The 15498-nt window shown below is 41.2% G+C and overlaps 1 protein-coding gene across 2 annotated transcripts in view; it reads left to right on the top strand.

The window, feature by feature from the left end:
* DDHD1 (DDHD domain containing 1) overlaps positions 1 to 15498 on the top strand; it is a 94454-nt gene that overhangs the window by 66197 nt on the left and 12759 nt on the right. For both annotated transcript variants that reach the window (XM_039536899.1, XM_039536901.1), the window contains exons 8-9: positions 7754 to 8016; positions 11919 to 11994. In XM_039536899.1, coding sequence (XP_039392833.1) covers positions 7754 to 8016; positions 11919 to 11994 — 339 coding nt within the window. The remainder of the gene's footprint in view (positions 1 to 7753; positions 8017 to 11918; positions 11995 to 15498) is intronic.

Genomic DNA, 15498 nt, shown 5'->3' with positions numbered 1-15498 from the left:
GATTGTGTTGGATATGTGAGATGCTGTCATGAAGACTGGTTTGACAGTAATGATCCTGATGTATTGAATTTTTCAGATGTAAAGCGACGAGCACATGCTGTGCTTTTAGCTGACCTGTTCTCTGAGTTGAAAAAGGCCAGATATAAGGCAGCTTGCAATACACACCAACACAAACTCCACCAAATGCAAAATATGTGGTTTAACCATAAAGCAGAGGGACTACAGGCCCTTGCTGATAAAGGTGACTCCAACGGTTTCTATGATGTGGTCAGAGCTGTGTATGGCCCTGCCTGATATGCCTTGACACTAACAAGTTCCGATGGTGAATCTCTCATCAGAGATCATACTGCTATACAGCAACAGTGGCTTGAACATTTTATTGGACTACTTAATCATTTCTGTTGAGTCTCTGAATAATATCTATAAACTGTCGGCATCTGCTGCACTTGCCGATCCACCCACGTGAGCCGATGTATTCAAGTAATGAAAAATAATAAATCCCCTAGTCCTGATGCCATTCCAGCGAAGGTTTTCAGACATGGAGGAAATCTTTGCATTGACAAGCTCTTTGAATTTTTCTTACATCTAGCTTCAAGCAGTTATTCTGCAGCAACTGAAAGATGCCAACATCTCAGAGTGTAAAGGCTCTGTAAGCAATTGTGGTAACTACCACGGTGTATCTTTTCTCTCTGTGGCCAGCAAGATTCTTGCATGGCTTCTCTTGACCTGTCTTGTGACCCAAATCAACAACATTCTATCTCCATCACAGTGTGGCTTTTGTGCTCAGCGGAGCACTGCTGACATGATTTTCATCATTCGGCAGTTACAGGGAAAAGTTGCAAAAAGCACCAACCTTTGTACATTATGTTTCTAGATCTAACCAAGGTATTCAGTGCAGTCAACCTCACTGCCCTCTGGAAATTCCTCACTAAATGTGGGTGTCCAGACAAATTTATTAACTTCATTTGGCAGTTCCATGGAGGCATGGCTGGAAGAATTAGTGTCGATAGTGATCTAACAGCTCCATTTCCAATCACACTCAGGGTGAAGCATGGATGTGTCCCCACTCTTAGCCTTTTTGGTCTATTCTTTGCTTCAGGGCCAGAGGAAGCCCTTTGTGGTGCTTCAAATGACATCTTTATGCACTTCTGCATTGGTAAGTGTCACCAGAGAACAGTCTCGGTACTCTAGAACTGCTCTGAATGAAGTTCAGACAGGACCCTCTTGTAATGTGACTGCCTCTCAGGGCACACTCTCACTAGGGCAGGCCTTCTTGGGTCTGACCTCAGAGCGTTCAGCACTCTTGTTCACACCATGAGCTTCCTGCAGTGATTCCACCTGGATAGGATGCCTGGGGAGGCCTTACACGCCCCCCCAAAGGGACCATGCACCCCAACTTCACAATCAGCAGAGATTCTCAGCCAGCATTGTAAAGCAACAGTTTATTAGTCGTCTGGAACAAAGTGTAGAACAGTTCTTGTTAGCACAGAAAGTAGGCAGTCAGTAGAAAGTAGTTTCAGGAAAGTCCATCTTGTGGGAGGGGATCCAGAGCCCTGGGCTCTCCCTCCTGAGTCCCAACCCAGGAGACTCACCAGCTTCCAGCAGCCCACCCTCTGTCATGCTCAGTTGCCCCTCCTCTGTCCTTTGTTTCTTTCCTGGGCAAACGGATCACCTGGACTCTTTCTTCAGCCCTTGGTTCTCCCGCTGGTCAAAACTGGCTGGCTCCCAAGATTGGGTGAGCCTCTGGGCCATCAGTTGCTAAGTTACAAAGTGTCCAGGCTTTCTAGGTCCAGGGTGATATATGGCAGTCACACCTGCCCTCTCGGGGACTCTGCAGCAATCACACACCCTTGTCCCACCACCTAGATACTTTTGTGACACACTAGGGAAACTGAGGCACGCTAGCTGTTTGCACCCCTTGCTGCAATCCCAGTAACTTCCTGAATGAGTAAATCCTTATCCCACCTTGCACCAGCCCCCAACTTAGTTTCTTGTCAGCCCCCCAGACCTTGCCACTTGCAGGTCTACATAACCCATGAAGTGCTTGGAGAGTATATACTGACTCTGTCTAGAAACAAGAAAGATGGGGATTCCCTCTTTAAGGAAGAAACCCAAACAACTGAAGTATTTTAATTTTTTTATTGTTTTTTTGTGTTACAGTAACACTCAAAGGCCCCAATCAAAATCAGGGCTTCGTTATGCTAGGATAAATACAGGAATACATGGTTCTTGCCCTTGAAGAGCTTACAGTTACATTTGAAACAACCTGGGGTTTAATTTTTTAAGAAACATCAATTTGAGATTTTTGTGCCACTAAATATTAATTTAACTTTTCAGTGTTTGAAGAGGGAGAGCAGCACTTCAAAAAATATATTGCTTAAAAAATCGAGAAGTCAGCAAAGAAAAACACTAGGCTTTAACCTCTCTTTTGTAAATATAAGAAGTGATGATACAAAGACTGATAAAGCCTGCAGCATACAGAACAGTGTTCAATTTTGTTCCCATTCTCATGGGAGTTAATATTACCCCCAAATCTAAGTGTCTTTAAAATTGGGGGGGTTTTAAATCATTTATGAGGGAAAAGGTAAAAAGTTGGGTTTATTTAACCTTCTTAGAGAAGAGAATATTTTGAAGTAACCTAGCTGGAAACATTTATAGATTCCAAGGCCAGAAGGGAACACTATGGTCATTTAGTCTGATCTGTATAACACAGGCCAATATTCAGTTATTTATTAGTAGTTGTAGCTAATGAATTGTTTGTATCTGAATTTTTAAAAAAGCAGTCTAGGAAAGGAAAGTCAATGGAGAATTAAAGCAGTACTTTTTATATTGCTTGTGAAAAAATAAGGCCATTGATTTAAGAAGCATAAAGGAGTTTGTAGTGAATGCATTTTATAGAGAGGAGATAAGGTTTATAACAGGATAAAATGACAAAACTGATTTGGTGGGGTTAAAATATCTTTAACCAGATGAAGAATTTTCTCAGACCAAGCTTTCCTTTTGCTGGCCAGAATATTTCGTCCTTTTAAGATTGAGAAAGCTATTGAAGGTTAAATAATATTATCTTAATTTTGTGACATACACTGATTACCCAAATCATATCTTTGCTGGGACTTAGAATGTAAGCCGCTTTTTCTTTTCTTTTTTTACTTACTAAATACCAAAAGATTCAGTTATATAATCCTAATGCTGTTATAGACCCGTGTAGTCAGAGGAAAGAAATGGTGCTTTACAGCTGCAATGAGAGTTGCAGTTATAGTAAAACAAACAAAAAATATTTGGGTACTCAGTTAATTCATGACACTTTAATGATAATGGTGACCGGAAATCTTAGCTATAGTAGTAAATTATACTGTGCAGATAGGTTAGGTATTCAGTGATTTAGGGTTTAGAAACAATCTGTCAGCTGATCAGGTTGAATTACAGCCTTGTAATCTGGTCATCAGGCCTCTTTTGCTTCTGAATTTACAGCTGCTGAGAAGTCCATGTGCAGAGTTTCTTTCCTATCATACATACATTTTGGTGTGTTAGTTTAACTCTCCGATAACAGTATGATTTTAAAGACTAGATAGAAGCATCCTGTCAGGTGGATAACTGGATACTTCAGATGTGCTTGAGACAGGAACATACCCTCTTCTACCCCAAAATCTGTAGAAAATGAGAAATTCATAATATAATGCCATAAATGCCTGAAAATCGTTGCAGATGTCCATGAAATGAAGGGGGGGTTCCAGTTATGTTTTTCTTCTTCCACAGAAGGTCTCTTCCATCCCAGTAAAAATGTAACATGTAGGAATGGTGTGATCTGAGCACAGGATTGTTAGGCGGGAAGTCTTGAGTTCTAATTCCATCTCTGACGCTGATTTATTTTTTTTCCTGTGCCCTTGGGTAACCCTCTCTGAATCAGTTTCTTTATCTGTAGTGTTATTTATTTTGTTTTCAGTAGTACCCAAAATGCATTGGACTCAGTACAAACATTAAAGTAGGCAGTGTCCCAGCCTCAAAGAACTTACTTTGAAATTGAGATAATGCTTGCCTATTTCACAAGGCTGTTGTGAGGATTCATTAATGTTTTTTAAATGTTTTGAAGCTGAGGATGTTAAATGATTACTGTCTGGCAGTGAAACATTCTGCCAACATTTGTAACCACAGCTGCCATTCATATTTATATGCAGTATCGATTCATAGAATACAGCATTTTGAAAAATGCAAGTTAAAAATGAATTCTTCATCTCTTATTTTTTAAATTAAAATTCCAGTAGCAATCTTGGGGGCATGGGCAAAATTGGTGTTTCCTTTGAGAAAAACTAGTTTAGGACAGAATGCTGGTAAATACTGGCTTACACCAGGTTTAAACGAGGAAACGGAGAAATATAATTGCATCAATGTCCAGCAAGTTGAGCGAGTGTAGAACGAGTCTTTTCAAATTTTGAAAACATCCATTCAAAACAGGATTGGGCTCAGTCTATCCACTACATCAAAGCTGGTCTTCTGCTATAGAATGCTGCATGGCCAAATGGACCTAGAGTGGTAATCTGCAACTCCGCATGCTTCTGGTTCCTGCATGCTTCAAGCCCACAACTCTGCATTGTTGTTGTTTTCATATAATCAAATGTTTTTGACTTTTGTTTATATAATATTGAAAACTGAAATATGAGTCCTTGAGAAAATACCAAACCAAAATGTATACAGGCATTCTGGTGTTCAGTATTATAATTACATATATTAGTATTACACCCAGTGCAGTTTTACTTTTTATTTGTGCAGCCCTGAATTAATCTACAAATCTACTGCCTTATGTAACCACAATTTGAATATGTAACTAAAACTAAGTGTAATGTGGTGTGCATTAACCAACAGTTTTTAAAAAGGAATATGCTTTAAACTGGAAGTACCTAGTTTTTCCCAGAGCCGTAAAATCCTTGATTTTACCTGGCAAAACCTACATCTGGTAAATACCAGGCCATCCCTGAATGGGGAGTGTTACTGTGCTTGCTCCTCAATGAAAGCATGTTCTTGGCCACCCCTTATGCCAAATTCTGGAAACATCACTTCAGTTACTGACTGGGTTGGGTTTTACATGTAGAACTGCTTTTATTTTGATCTCATTCCTTAACCTCTGTGGTTGTCAGTATTTCTGCTAAGGTAAGTTTTCTCCATGCATCTTGTCTTAGGAAATAGGATTTGAGAGCAGACTAGAAGTAATAGGTTGAACTAGCATATTAAGAATATACCATCATTTTAGGAATACCATAGGATTAGTCTACTGCAATACATGCTTGTAGACTATACTGCATTATTGTTAACATTTTGATCCTCTCTTCTTGAGCATTGTTCTGTTCAAATTCAGTGGATGCCAGCTCCACCTATCTCATTTGTGCTTTTCTTCCAAACAGCTTCTTTCTGCCTTTTGTGGGGCTTTTTATTCATTCTTTTTGGTAAAATAGGAAAATGACGCTAATTGCAAAGATGCCCAGTAGCAGGAGAAATGTGACAGAGCAGTGTTCAGGAGTTATTTATGACATGGTTTAACCAAGCAGTGAGCAGAATAGTAAAGTTTTGATCAGATCAGGTAATACTTACAGCAACTTAGAAGCAATTTTGGAGAAATGTTTTCTGGATTTTTACACAATATCTTCATAAACCCCTTGAAGCTGATCAGTACTATTGAACACAAGGAGCTCTAAATAATCCATAACCATATATGTCATTAATCCATATAAAGAATAATACACAGTCTCAGCCTCAGGTGTGGTTGTAAATGCACTTTTCTGTGACACATCTTTATACAAGCATTGATTACATAATAGAGCTGTTATAGTTAGATGATTGAGGCACATTACTAACATGCAAAATTTTAATGCAGTCTTAATTGGTCCTTTAATATCACATTGTGTATGAAGGAATCTAAATGTTGCTACATTTATAAAGCAGATTTTGGAAAAATACGTGAACTGCTGGGTAAAGTACAATTAGGAAACTGAGATGAGTGACACTACTGGGAAATATTTAATCAGAAGCCTTGGATGTCATCAGCTGCTGTCAACCTTTACACCACCACTCACCAAAAGGACCAGTATTGGTTTTATGGGTGATTATGAGCCTGCTCTAATTCCTCATCTCCAGCCTCTTAAGAGATGTGTTCAGATATTTGTCTCTTCTATATGCTGGGTGCATCTCAAACTCTTACGCCAATTGAATGCTCATGGGAATCGTAGTTAATACTTCCGGGTCCCATCTCAGTTGGTTTGTGCATGGTACTCACTGTCTGTCTTGGGCCCCAATCTAACCACAGGCAGGCGGCAAAATTTTCACTTTTTCACTTCCACAAAACGGACATGAAGTGGCACAGCATCCCCCTTGCTGATGGCACTTATTGGTCCCAATTTTGGGGAGTAAGGGAAAGTCTTGATCACAGAGAAAGAAGAATCAAAAGATTCATGATTTAAGGCTCAGATTTTGTCATGGATATTTTTAGGAAAAATCAGAGACCAGTCATGGGCAATAAACAAAAATTCACAAAAGCCCGTGACCTGTCCGTGATTTTTACTAAAAATACCCCTGACAAAATGGGGAGGGAGGAGGGTCCAGCACCCACAGTGGCTGGGCAGCTGTGGGGTCCACCCGCCACAGCTTGGCTGCTGCGGGTCCCGCACTGCCCTTGGTGGCTGGGAGCTGCAGGGGACTCCCACTGCCTGCGGGGGCTGGGAGCTGCAGGATCCCCCTGTTGCCCAGCGGCTAAGAGCTCTGGAACTCCCCTGTTGCCTGGTGGCTAGGAGCTGCTGGGGACCCACTGCCAGCAGTGGCTGAGAGCTGCGGTGCTGTCTGCTGACAGCTCCAGACCTAGGACAGAAATGTCACAGAGGTCTCTGGAAGTCACGGTTTCTGTGAGCACAGCTATAAAATTACTTTCTTATAGCTAATATGAAACTAGGGTGCTTTGGGGATTTACATTGTGATGCCCTGGGTACACGTGAATCAGCATCAGTCCACCAGCAAAGGCAGTTCTGAACCTGGATGACTCCTGTAGTCTTACAGAGCTCCTAAGGAGCACAGGGTGTGTCTTATTGCCAAGTCAGAGTGCCTGCATAACTAAGCTCTCCACATTTCCCCAAGCCGTAGTGAATCCTGCTGTTCTCCTTGCTTCCTGGCCTCTCACAGATTCCATACTTTAATTCCTGTTCCCAGTCAAGGGTGCCTCTCTGCTGACTCTTGTACATTTTCAGGACAAGCTGCATATTTTAACAGATTCTTAGGTATCTTGGGGCCCTGTGCTGAGAGGGTACACATGAATCAAACTGTAGATGAGTAGGACGACTCATGAATGGCAACTTGTGGACCAGGGACCATTTGGAGTTCCAAAGCACCATAGAGACCCTGCTCCCTGACTGTTAGCACATGCCCATAAACATGTCTAAAGCCCTCGAAATTCCCAGACAGAGGACAGAGGACGGAGTTAAGATAGAGAGTACGTCAGAAATTTAAGAATAAAATCCTTATAACTTTTTTTTTTTTAAACAGGAGATTTAGAGTCATGGTTAATTTGTTCTCTTTTATAAATGGTTATCTTTTGAACAGTTTTAAGTTACTCGTTGATAAAGCAAAATTCTCGAGTCACATTTAGTGCATACTAGAATGGCCACATACACTGCCATGAAGCAGTCCCATCTTTGAACTCGTAGTAAGAACAGGAACAGGGAGATTAAATAGATAATGATGAAATCTTAACACAATGTTTTCTTTCTTAAAACAGCTAGTAAAAGGCCTTCAACAGGAGCTGAACCGGTTATATATGCTGTTCTGTTCTCGGAATCCAGAGTTTGAAGAAAAAGGAGGGAAAGTCTCAATTGTGTCACATTCCCTTGGATGTGTAATCACTTACGACATAATGACTGGCTGGAATCCAGTAAGACTGTATGAACAATTGCTGCAGAAGGAAGAGGAGGATCTTGAAGACCGTTGGATGAGCTATGCGGAGCAACATTTGCTTGAAGAACTTTACATAACTAAACAACGGTAATGTATTCCACATTCTCATTATTAAGGAGAAATCTGCATCCCTAAATGAAACTCTTTAGGAGTTTTCCAGAGCTTACCATTACTTTTAGCAGAAATGCCTGGCACTGTTGTGCCAGTGCTGGCATTGAATAGCAATGGTACATGGAATTCTCTGACCACAGGACAAACACATTAGTGAAGCTGTCAAAGGTAAGGGGAGCTGGGATCAGTGACTGGAATTCTGAGCCCGTATCCTGCATGCTGTACCAGAATCAAACAACTGGCCAGCAGGAATCGTCTGTTCATTGCCAGCTGATCAATTTGGGAACCACTTCCAGCAAGGGACAATAATGCAAGGTCCTCCAAAGGCATTATTGACAATACTCTACCCCTATAAAGTAACTAGATCTGTGGCTGCACCTGCCCATGGGTGGGAAATGAGCAGTGATGCAGGGTGGAGTTATAGTTGGTGTTGGAATCTTAGCTGTGAATTTCCTGAGTTTCTAGCACTTAGGTTTTTTTATTTTTTTAAGAACAATAAGTATTCTGAACCTATCCAGGTTTGGGGAGAGGAGGAGGAATAAAGGTTCTCCTTTGAGGAATTGCACATGTCCTTTCCATTATAGGTGTATGTGCAGTCTAGTGCAGTTGTTGGGAGAGTTTTCCCTTATTGGTACCTGTGGGGTGGCGTGGTTACTGTCATTAGCACCCATTGTTTTTATAGGGCAGTTTGTGTTTAGTTTAGCTTAACTTGTGGGGGAGGGGGGAGTGTTTGACACCGGCTCCTATCTGTGTACTGGAGTTATGCCTCATTCTTTGGGCTTGAAACCCTGCTGCTCTTGTGGAAAGCTAATACTAATTAGTGACCTGCAGTCCAGCTGCCTTAAGTACTTGGGGGAGGCTCATGTTAGTGACAGATGCAGTATCTCTAAGGCATTTAAGCCCCGATCCCAAAAGGACAGGGCAGCTAGACTTAAGTATCTGCTTAAGTTGGAATTGGAGCTTCATCCTCTATTGGAGCCTTCTTGCACAACCTGGGTACGAAGTGCCTCTGTATCGGGCAGCAGTGCTCCTCCGGCCTTGGTTGTACTGAGAGACAAATCAATTTCACTGGTGCCAAAGAATAGGTAACACAAGTCATCTAAGGACTTGGTACTGGGCACCTCAAGATCAGAGGTGCAGAAGTTGAGCCTCTGCTAAGGACTCAAAGGTGTGCTTAAAAAGGAGGCATTCTCCAGAACAAGCCTCAGAATGGGAGTTTGTTGGCTCCAGAGCCCAGTTCAGTACCAGCTTTACTATTGTCATCTCAGGTTCCAGTGCCACAAGACCAGAATACTTTCCCGGTACCATCCACTCTTGAGGCGTTTGTTGAATCTGTCAAGGATAGCTCTGCCTATTAATGAGTCTGTTCTGGAGCCTACTCAGGTTTTTTGGCAGACCCCATCGTCCCTGCCACCTACTGCAAAGATAGCAAAGAGGAGATACTACATCCCCTCTGATGCGTTTTAACATTTTTACAGTCCTGCCTCTCAGGGCTCGCTGGTAGTATCTGCCGTTAATATAAGGGGAGAGGCAAGGTATTGACCCACAAAAACTAGACTTGTTTGGAAGGAAGCTTTATTCCATGGAAGCGTTACACCTTTGTGTTGTGAACCAGCAAGCTCTGCTAGGGCACTATGATTTTACTCAGTGGGATACAATTTTGAAGTTTAAGGGTGAGCTCCCAGACAATATGAAACAAGAATTTCAGGTGATGGTGGAGGAGAGCAAGTTAGTTTCTAGAACAGCTCTGCAGGCTGGTCATGATGCATCTGACTCTGCAACTCGTTGCCTGGTCTCCATCATCACCATGTGATAGTCCTCATGGATGCTATCCTTTATTCTCCTCCCAGAGCGTCAACGAACAATCCAGGACCTCCCCATTGAGGGGTCATCACTCTTCTCGGGGAAAAAAATTGGTGACACTCTGCATAGTTTCAGGGACTCCGGAGTAACTCTGAAATTCCTAAGGATTTATATTCCAAGGGCAAAGAGGAAGTCCTTCTGTCCTTATCAGACCCAGAAATTTCTGGAAGTTGTAGCTCAAACCAAGGAGAAAAGATATAGGAGTTAAAAAAAAAAAAAAAAAAGTCCACCCTCACCTTCTGCCCCTGCAGCTGCTGGTTCATCAAGGCAGACTGCATCCTCCTAGCACGCATTTTGTTGAATAGGTCAAGAGCAGAGTATCAGTTCCAAGAGTGTCATTTTTGCCTTCTCTGATTTTTGCAAATTGCCTATCCCACTTCCTTCATGCTTGGGTCCACATCACCATGGCTCAGTGTGTTCTAAGCATGGTGGAAGTGGAATACACCCTTCAATTTCTTTCTAGCCCCCCTCCCAGCCCCTCTCCCCCATCCCTCTTCAGGGACCTCTCTCTCAAAGCTGTGTTATTTGCGAGAGATACAATAGCTTCTTCTTGTGGGGGCTATAGAGGAAGTCCTTCAGTTGCTCAGAGGAAAGTGGTTTTACTCCCGTTACTTCCTGATCCCGAAAGGAAAGGGAGGTGGGGTCTCAGGCCTGTTTTAGATCTGAGAGAGTTAAACAAGTTCCAGCAGACGCTACTTTCTCCAATTCTGGACGCATGGTGTGCATGTGTAACCCTCAGTGGAATACAGATAGGGACCACACATCTCAAAGTACTTACCTGTAACTGGAGATGCATGGCTCCGACAAAGTGGGTATTCACCCATGAAAGCTCATGCTCCAATACATCTGTTAGTCTATAAGGTGCCACAGGACTCTTTGCTGCTTTTATTAATCCTAATGTTACGCAACATATGCATTTATAAATGAAAACAGCCATTTTTAAATTTTATTAATGCAGTTCAGTATGACTCTAATATGTATGCTTCTATAAAACATACAAGTACATTCTGTAACTGCAGGATTTCAAAGTTTTTAATCTTTCTAAAGCAATATTGGGCTTGTGAAAATTTTTGTGCCCAGAGTAGTTTGATAGTTTTTTCTATTGATTGTATTTTTAAATGTTTTAAATTGTATTTACCTGTATAATGTTCTATAAGTGGCATGTGTGGTTACAGGATATGATACCTCTTAATATGTAATGGGTGGAGATAAATATTCAATTTCTTTGCTATGACTGAGTCATACTCTTGAACACATGTGGACTGTTGAAAACGCTGCTTTTCAGTAAATGCCAGTCCCCAAAACCCATTTGGTGCTAGTTAGACTGATACACAGCAGAATAGATATGTTCTACGTTTTATTCATAAAACACACTTTGAAAATTGAATAAAGTCATTTCTTCTATTCTGTAAAGAATTTGTAATACTATTGTTCTGCTGTGGATTGAGCAAATCTGGCGGCCACGATAGCCACCTTACATTCATGCAAAACAAGCCAACAGTTAAATGCCCCCAGTGATAGCTGAAGCAATGGACTAGACTGCATTCAAATACAGGCAGTGGCTGGGCCATGCAGTCCAAGAGGTTTCCTTGCGGTCTGATAACCACAGGAATGAGGGATCGTTTTGATAGCAGCTGTGAGTTGGGGGCAGGGAGGGAGGAGAAGCAGCAAAACAACCACAGAAGCAGATAGAGAAGGAAGCCAAGATACAATCGGGGATGCACGTGTTCCATGACCCTGAGAAAAGCTGAGAGAGAGAGAGGTTTGGGGTAAAGTTCTGGCTGAGAAAGGGTTGGGACTGTGAGCAAAGAAACTGTCTCCTGCTGCTTGATTCCTGCTGCGCTCAGGGAAACAGAACTTTGTGTATGTTCTTGGTAAATAAATAGGACTGCGTCAAACAAATATCTGACTCCTGCATCAATTCCTTCTCTGAACGGAAACAACATACAACCTCAAAAATTGGCTAACTGCTTTTTGTATGCACCATGCCTAATGAAAACACCCCTTTTTTCTAGATTAAGAGAGATAGAAGAAAGGTTACATGAATTAAAGGCATCAACCATATCAAAAACACCTGCCTTAAAATTTAAGGTATGTATGTTCAGTGGATTTTTATTAAATGAATGAATATTTATTGTGTTTGCTATAAAAGTTTGCTTTCAATACGCTCTACCCAAGCTTCTTTTTCTGCTTGTACTGAGGTAATTTTTATAGATTTTTTAAAATATTCGCATATGTATATAAAAGGATTAATATACATTCATATATTTAATTGTTGCTCTTTAATTTAAATTTTATAATATATATTTATATCTAAAATATATATTATATATTATATATGATTTATATGAATTATATTAATTACATGTTTGTTTATACCACATGTGGTGGTGAAATCCATTTTGTAAATTTGCATTTATCATGCACCTTTGACAGTCTCACCTCTACTCTGCCCACTAATCCATCTTGCCCTGGGACTGCTTCTAACATGCCAAACCTCTGAACAGCTTCAAACCTGGCTGAACTTCCTCCAAATGTGGAATTTGCCCCCAGATTACACTGGCCTGCTGAGACACGGGACAAGCAGTTTTTAGTGATAGGTTTAGACTGATATTTTATAAGCCAATAGAGCCAATTACTGGAGCTATATGCCATTGGAAAGAGGTGATTCCCAACTTTCCAGTTGGTTGCACAAGACTTGCTAACAGTCCTATAATGTTCAGAGTTTTTAAAATTATCATTTTTTCCTCCTGATGTCACTGCTTTTGTACTCATAGGCCCAGATTTTTAAAGGTATTTAGGCATTGCTGTGCTCAGCGATGCAATGTGTAGCAGATTTAGGAGCCTAAATCTCATTTTCTAAAGGGATTTAGACACTTAAGACTAAATCTCAGTGAAGCGTTGCGTCATTGAGCAGAGCCGTGCCTAAATAGCTTTAAAAATCTGGGCCTTAGTAACTAAAGTTAATATCAGCTGATAGACAAATGGAAAAATTACTTACTAGTAATTCAGTTTGTCCTAACCCTCTTCTCTTCACTATCATTTTAAAAAAACATAATCTACATCATGCTTTTATCTCTACCGGTTGGGAAGCAGGAGATAGACTGATACCCTTCACCCCTCAATTCTGTACAGAGACTTGTCCTTCATCCACTTGCATTCAGTCTGAACGTTTTCAGAACAAGAGCCCTACGAAGGGGCACAAAGCAAGGGAAGTAGGATGGGGAAAGAGGAGAGAACTATGACAAACCAAATTACTCATAGGTAATTTTCCCTTGTCATACATCCTCTCTCTTCCTCATCCTGCTAAATCTTCCATAGACTTAAATAGTGTATCAAAGGGTTTTATATTGTTGCCTGTCACTGTAATTTCATTCTGATGGAGAGCAGTTCAAGAGGAGGAGAGGCTTACCTTAAATATATGAGAGCAAGATGCTTCTACTAAAGGAAGAGTTCACAGGATGCTTCCGCTGAAGGACAACTTCACAGCGGCATATTAGTCCAGCTGGTTGTATGTGACTAACGTGGCGACAAGTAACTGCTGTGTAGATATCATCCACCAAAGTCTTGGCTCTTTCTACACAGACAGAGCTATTCCTTTAATCACGCTCTAGTTTAACCAGGAGTTATTGGGCTTGATGCAGTAATTGCTGAATGAAATTCTTTGGCCTGTCCAAAAAAGACCGGCAGGCAATCAGAGTAAATGGTCATAGTGGCCACATCTGGCCTTCATATATGATTGAATGGGCCTGTACTACTTTGATGGGAAAATGTGCTCACTACTGTGGTCACCAGTGTGCCTAAGATCAGGGAAAGTCACTAGTCCTATTTAAGTGAGACTTAAATGGTTGCTTGACCTTGAGCAAATAGACACATTTCTCTGTCAAGATAAGTTCAGGAAGAAATCCAGAAACTACATTAAATCACCAGGCAATGTGAAAGGAAGCGGTGCATATAACTGCTCCTTCTTGGGGGGGGGGATCTGAAGATTTGGAGGGTCTTTGGTCAGTGCTCCTAACTCATCATCCCGGCCAAGATTATGGCCACCAAAATAGGATCTTTGGAGTTAAGGACTTTAGACTTCCTCCCCACTGATAGCCCTAATGAGGGATTCACTAAAACTCTCAGGGCTAGGAATGGTAGGTCTCACTGAGGGGACCAGGAGTTGAATGCCAGAACTCTACTAGTATCTCACCAGACATGTAAAGTTTAGGGATGCAGTCTCGTTTTGGCCTTTTCTGTGGGACAACAGCTGTGGAAAAGGAAGAAGAGGCTAAGGAAGAATTCTGTTTCTTATCTGAAGAATGTAAAAATGCTGGGAAAGCTAGATGCTCTATGGCATTGGGGCATGTCAGTTGTCATTTTTGCTTCAGTGGTCAAAGATAACAGCATGATACACGGATTTTCCTTTAAGAAGTGGAAGAGAGGAGGGGCATACCACAATTACTTCCTGATACTAAAGCTAATGATTAGTTTATTTAACTCTGTATTTGTCGACACAATCACCCAAGCTATTTCAGGATTCTGTGACACTTTTTTCACAGAGATTCTTAAGGTCAGTTAACCCTGGTTCCCTGGGCAAATTACAACATATTAGAACTCCTACTTTTGTATAGCAGCATCCTCTATCTATCCAAAGCTGTTAATGGTGTTGAAAAGACACTGATGAATTACCAGGAGTACAACTGAAATGCAGCCATATCTGAGAGAAAAGGAGGTCTTCAGACTTCTTGTAGCAACACTCTGCAGCAATTCAGAACAGAACTGCCTAGTTAAATTCCCCGTGTAATGCTAATCTGCTAGCTTTGTCCCTTCATTTCTTGTCCTCAAAAGTTGCATGGTGTTTCTGATGCAGGTAAAGGGCTATGAGCTACAGTCTAGAGGTGGCTGCAGTTTTGTGCTCAACTGGAGTATTTCCTCAGTCAGTAAAGTTCTTTGCAATCCTTCTGGATGAAAGGCAATATATAAACATATGCTGCAGTTATCTTCATTGCCCTCCCATTTGAATTTCACCTGTAAATATGCCCATGTGTCCCCTTCACTTGCACACATTGTCTCATTGAAAGGTGCATTGTCACACATTCATTCTCTCATTCAGCTGCTCTTCTAGTCTGGAAGAATTACAGAAAGTCTTGAATGGTATTGTTGGTGATTTGGGTTTTGTTGCTAAAGTAGCTTAGCTCTGCTTCTTGTGCATCATTCCTCCCCAGTAATTCAGTTTGTCTTCTGAATCATAGCTGTCATCATAATCTATCTTTGGAGCGCAACATTAATAACAGAAGCAACATTTATTTTTAAACTGTGCCATTGACAACTTGCTGCTGTATTTCACACAAATAGGTAATATTCCCCACCGCTGCTTCAACATCTGGCCTATCCAAATGAATGTTACCTAGTTTTTAAAGACTGTGGCCTCCTGACCTCAATAGATCATCTTATGGTAACTTTACAAATAAACTACCTGCTTGATAATGCTGAGAGTCTAATGGTTTCAGTTCCTCAGTTTGAAGGACTTCATTTCTGAAAGGCTCTCTTGATTCTGTGGAGATTCACTTTTTGGTATTAATCAGAACCATTAGATGGGATACACTCTAC

The sequence above is a fragment of the Mauremys reevesii genome, linkage group 4 (genome assembly GCF_016161935.1).
Source record: "Mauremys reevesii isolate NIE-2019 linkage group 4, ASM1616193v1, whole genome shotgun sequence".
Lineage (NCBI taxonomy): Eukaryota > Metazoa > Chordata > Testudines > Geoemydidae > Mauremys > Mauremys reevesii.
This window is presented reverse-complemented; position numbering and strand designations above follow the sequence as displayed.